Below are 6173 nucleotides of genomic sequence, written 5' to 3' on the forward strand. Positions count from 1 at the left end.
TAAATTATATATATATATTAAAAATAATTTTTAATGTAATAATAATTATATATTATAATATTATATTAATTTTTAATATAATGATATATTATATACACACACACACACACACTATATAATATATGCCTCTCACATTCTTGCGCTTTCAAGCGGTTTACCAGAAATTATATAATAGGATAAAAAGTTAGCGATGTACTTTTAGAAGACTCTCTCTCTCATGTGAAAATTATATAAATATCTCTCTCACGAAAAGGCGCCGGCCAAAGTTAGTAAAAAGAAAGAGAAGAGAAGAGAGTACCACCAACCAACCAACCAACCAACAAACCAACCAACGTATGCCGCCGAAAACCACAATCTTCCTTGCGAAAGTCATCTCTTTTAGATAATACCAACTGGATTTTGTAATTTTTCCATTGCAAATCTCGTCCCGAGTTTAACGGCCACTCCTCGCTTTAGACCACCACCACCACCATAACATCACTACCATCACCATCACCACCATTATAATGGATTTTAATGAGACACGCATACCACCGATGAAAACAACAAGCATTTAGGTAGATCACAAGTAATCACACACACACACACACACAAACACGTATTATTTATCATACTTATATCGTATCAACGTAATTAAAAAAAAAAAAAAAAAGGAAACGTAACTCGACTCAAATGAATTTCGTGTAAATTCCGACTGGGACAAAACGTAGAATGAAATAATTTATGGTCGCGATCTTGCTAGACATTTAATTAGGAAATTACATGGGACTTATACATTTAAACCATCTCCATATTTTCTCTAAACTTTTTCCGAGTAATCGTGTTACGCGTTCTTCGTTATTATATTTTTTAAACAATCGTTAGTTCGTGTTGCACCAAGTGCAACAAATTCAATTATACTTGTTATACGAGGCTAATTATAAACGACTTATACGATCTCATTTACGAATAAACTTCGTGTGTGTGTATGTGTATGTTATCGTTAAGAACACACCGAACTTTACAATGTTTGTCTTGCACTTTTTGGATTGTTAAATATCTTCAAGTTAAAATCGATTAAAGTGATGTTTATCACTTATATACATGTATTACATGTAACATCACATTCTTGTACGATATTTCACACGTCTATGACATTTAACGATTGTTCTAATCGAATAGTTATCGTTAAATAACTTTCAATGCTATTTCTTACGTATTCCTAGTGTTAGAATCATTTCTGTATATATATATACAATAAGAATGCATAAATTTTTGATATTATTATTCCATTGTATGTTTCTTCGACGATCTTATTCCAATGAAAATATTTCAAACGTAAAATGCCAAACATATAAGTTTTACAGGTATGAAAAATCATATTATTATTTTAGTCGGCGAGTAGTTCAACTGCGAAACGTAATTTCAATCATTGTTGAGAATGCAATTTGTACGAATTACGTTGGCTACCGAGAAGATATTAGAAATGATTTTTGCAATAAGTCTTCCTTACTCTCCTCCCTCTCTCCCACAATATGTGTGTGTGTTGGTTAATATAGGTTGCATCACTTATCCAAATAATTATCTATGCATATTTCTAAAGAACAGATATATATAAAGTATATTTTGTAAATTGATCAATCGCGTTTATCACATACACACACGTATTTTTAAACAAATAGATAATAATTTGATTGATAATTATTTGATTAGATTTCATTACGTATAATTTTTTAGAAAAAAAAAAGATAACAACGTATATGTTTAACATATATTTTTCTTAATCCTCAAACTATTCTATGAAATATTTGATGTATATCTTAACAAATTCAAATTAAAATGTAAATTTAATGTGTTCAAAATGAGTTCTCATTATATTGTATTATTCACAACGTACACATCAGAATAAAATACAATTTGTTACATTAGAATAAATTAAAACGTCTCCCCCATTTCTTCTTTAAGGAATGCGTCATTTAAATTGTTAGCTAATAAGAAAAAAAAAAAAAAAAGGACATCTTATAAATTCCTGTTAAATCTCGAAGGATTTCAAAGTCATTTAACTCGTATTAATGTAAAACAGTATTAACCAACCAGCCAGTGAAAACGAGTCTATCGTCTTTTTGGATCACCTTGCTAACAAATACGAAGACTATGATTTCGAGGTCAATTCCAGTTATAGTTACAGACGAACGGGTCTTCGAACGGGACCAGGATCTCCCTTTCAATCATTTTTTTTTCTTTTTTTTTTCAATCATTAGTCTACATCTTTCAAGGATATCCTTCTCTCATTATTTTGGCTTTTCTCGATGACCTTACTCGGACTTGAGTTAAATGATACTTTCAATGTCAACAGGAAGACTGCATTCTCGTATCTCCTATCTCTCTTTTTTTTCTTCTCTCTCGTTCAATCTTTTTTCACGTTCACACATTCATAATAATTATACGGATCCACGTGCTTCTCTCATGTATTATTTATGTACTTATGTGCATGTGCATAAGTGACATACAATGATGCTTTTTTTTTTTATATACAAGTGTGTATACGTAATGATGAAAATTATTGATTATAAGATTGTTTTTTTTTTTCTTATTTCAAGAGACTGTTTTTTAAAAATATTGTGTACATTATTAATCGATCACGAGTATAGAGTTGGTATTTGCATAAATAAGTAGAAGCTTATGTAATTATATGACAATATTTAATTATATGTAATTAATTAATTTAATATTATTTATCTCGTGTTTATTTCAATTGTAATATTAATAATTTTGTAATTATTATCGATTACTTTGTTCTGTATATTCTTATACATTTATAGATAATAAGTCTTACTAATTTCAATCATGCTTGACGAATATTATACTTTTTCTTTTAAAAGTTTCTCTTATTCTTTTTATTTAATATTTCCATGAAATATATATATATATATTCACAACGAATTCGAAATTTTTGTTAAACACTTTCACGAATTATATTATATAACATTTAAAAAAACCTTTCAAAAAATATTAATATTATTGGAATTTGTGTATTTACTTTCACTATGCAATTTAATTATATTAACATGAACTTCTGTTAAAATTTGATTTGATATATTAAAATTTAATTAAGTTATACATTTAACACTCGATTCCGACAGGTTTTATTAATCGTTTATTAATGCCCCATTATATCTGTGCAAAAACATTTCAATATGTAGAGAAAAAGGAAGATGTTAAAAATGAATAAGAAAAAAGAAAAGAAAAGGAAGAAGTTGTCGAGAAATTTTTATTATCGATGAAAAAAAAAAGTGGTCCGTGAAATGTGATCGATTGAATGTCGAATAGAACACGAATATAATATTCTTGATAATTAATTTTATATCTTCCCGTATTGAGTAATTTATTATGAAAAAAAAACAAACAAAAAAGAAATAAAAAGAAAAATTTGTTGTGCATCAAGAGTCCAATTTATAATATCTCAGGAATTTAAATACGATTTATATCTTGTTATTAGTCAACGTTGTTTAGTAAAACTAATCGAAACAGAGTTGCATATAGTTATATAAATAAAACCATAAAAACAATTAAAAACCGATCCAGTTTCTATGGCTACTCGCCGTAATATTTGTCCTAGTTTTAACGAATCAACACGAATAAAGAAACTTATATGGGAAAGAAACATTTCGATGGAATAATAATAAGACAAGGGTTTTGTTTGTTGTTCGGGCAAATATTCTCACGTAATAGAAATGTGTACCGTGATGCTGTGTTATGCAAGTTTTCTCTCTCTTACTTTTCTAGTAAATCAATTCGTCCTCTGTTACGAGTTTGCCGATCCCACGATAAAATTACGTTGGAAAGTTTTAGCAAGTTTACAAATGATAATATGCACATCGTAATCAGTGTTATTTTGCTAAAATTATTTGATTTTTAATCATCTCTGATTATTAAATAATAAACACAAACTAAATCAATTAAATGACAAATTTTCTATTATTCTAATATTCATTTACCAAATGTCTCTATGGAAAAATTGTAAAAAGATTTTATGGAGTTAATACAAAAAAAAGAATTATTATAATATCTTAATCTACACTTTTGCATTGATTTTGAGAAAACATCAAACTATTGAAATTTTCTTTCAATTAAATTCAATTATTTTGTTCTCCCAACAGTGATCTACAATTTATTCTATAATTAATCTCTTCGTTGAATCGATAATAATTCATTTTTAATTATTACCAATTTTAAACATTTTCGGATTATAGGAGAATCAAAGTCTCGTCTATGCACTTTCCTTGTTACAATTGTTCCTTTTAATTATACAAGATCGATATTAATTTCGATAAATCGTACGTATAGGAACAACCAACCCATAGAATAAGTTTGTATAAAGAGAAACATAACTTGTCTAGAACGTATGCACAAGGTCGACCAAAAAATCCGCTTACTTTTCTCTTGCGCAAGTTTACCACCACCACCACCACCACCACCACGTACGTTTGTTGTTCGCATTTCAATATGCAACGAGCAATAATAATATCACTAGATCCCGGACTAGTGTTTTATTCTAAGAACAAACAACATATATAGATCTCTGATCAAATTAATTATCAATGTTACATTTTAATTTAATTCGATTTCATTTAAAAACACACGATCCAATTGTTATCTTAAAATACGTGTGTAGTATCTAATTTATCTAAGAAATATTACTTATCCTAAACACATAAAGAACTAATCTAATGTATCTTTTTAGAATGGAAAGGCTAGAATTAAAGTTAAGTTAATATCCAAATAAGGTGTATAAGTAAAATAAGTGTGTAATCGGCGGCAGCGCGTAAAATTGAACGATCAATTCGTAACCATATGCGTTCTGAGTCCTCTTTGTATTAACGAGTATTGTTTTCAATGCTGACTACCAATGCACACGTCTAATTTACTCTTAAGGTACTATTTTTTCCCTTCCCCCTTCCCCTTCCCTTCCCCCCTCACTAATTATAGTTTCCACCATGAAATTAATGTCCATACCGAGTTGTATCGTTACTCCAACGCAACCGAGCATACACCGTGTGGAAGTTTTTAAGTAATAATATAATAATTATTTTGTAATGTTTTTACTTGGGTCGTTAATTAAAAGAAAAAAAAAAAAAAAAAAAAAAAACAAAAACAAAAAAATATCGAACACTCTCTCGGATAGTATTTCCCTATATAATATTTGTTCTTTCTACTACGCGAACACTTTTTTCTAAATAATAATTATTATTATATATATTATATAAAAAAAAGTATATATAAATATATACTTTATAAGTATAATAAGTATATATATCTTTAATAATTTTTTTATTGCTACTTATTGTATATTTTTTTGATTTAAATCTTCATTAAATCTATTTATTTATCATTAACTTTAAATATTTATTTTCTGGTTATATAACAATGGCTGGTAATTACCTTCAATGTTTAAATAAACGAATATAGGTATCAATTGAAGTATTGTAATTAATAAAATGAAGAGACGAACAAACAGAGATTTTCTTTTTGATTAAATAATTCTTTTTTTTTTTGTACAGGTTGTACACGAAACACACCAAGAAGTGCGAGAGCCAGTAGAAACGATGCAGCTTTGGAATTTGAGTGTCCTGAAGAGTTTGGTTATTATCCTCATCCTCGTGATTGCACGCAATATTACGTTTGCGTTTTTGGTGGAGCTTTGCTCGAATCTTGCACTGGTGGTTTGATGTACAGGTTCGTAATAATTACTAATAAAATATTATTAACGTGATTGATCTTCTATCCTAAATTAGAAATGACTTTTTAAATAAATCTATGTGTATTGTGGATAAAAGAATAAAAATGATTCGTTTCGAAAGGTGTGAAGAAGAGATGACCGATTCGGTGAAAGGGAAACTCTCTTGTATCTTCGTTCTCTTTGCTGGTTGCATGTTTTTAATGTCGCATACCTATTCCATAAGTATATAATCGTAGAAGGCCAACGTCCGTTTGAATCATTCTGTACGATGGAAGATGAACTTTTATTTAAGAAACGATTATTTCTCAAGAATTTCACGAACTAACGAGATTATTTTTACCTGTAAATTAAAGTTATTATTGAGACAGTGTTTTAACTTTGAAAATAAAATGATTTATAAAATACGTAATATATAGCTCACGTTATTTAACAGAAAATATATATATATATATAA

General features: G+C 28.2%; 1 protein-coding gene across 1 annotated transcript in view; it reads left to right on the forward strand.

Annotated features, from left to right (window-relative positions):
- The window catches only part of LOC106790879, a 66753-nt gene that overhangs the window by 43476 nt on the left and 17104 nt on the right, over positions 1-6173 (forward strand). The window contains exon 2 of the mRNA XM_014756111.1: positions 5541-5715. Coding sequence (XP_014611597.1) covers positions 5541-5715 — 175 coding nt within the window. The remainder of the gene's footprint in view (positions 1-5540; positions 5716-6173) is intronic.

The sequence above is a fragment of the Polistes canadensis genome, unplaced genomic scaffold, assembly GCF_001313835.1.
Source record: "Polistes canadensis isolate GaletaPanama2010 unplaced genomic scaffold, ASM131383v1 scaffold_266, whole genome shotgun sequence".
NCBI classification, from domain to species: domain Eukaryota; kingdom Metazoa; phylum Arthropoda; class Insecta; order Hymenoptera; family Vespidae; genus Polistes; species Polistes canadensis.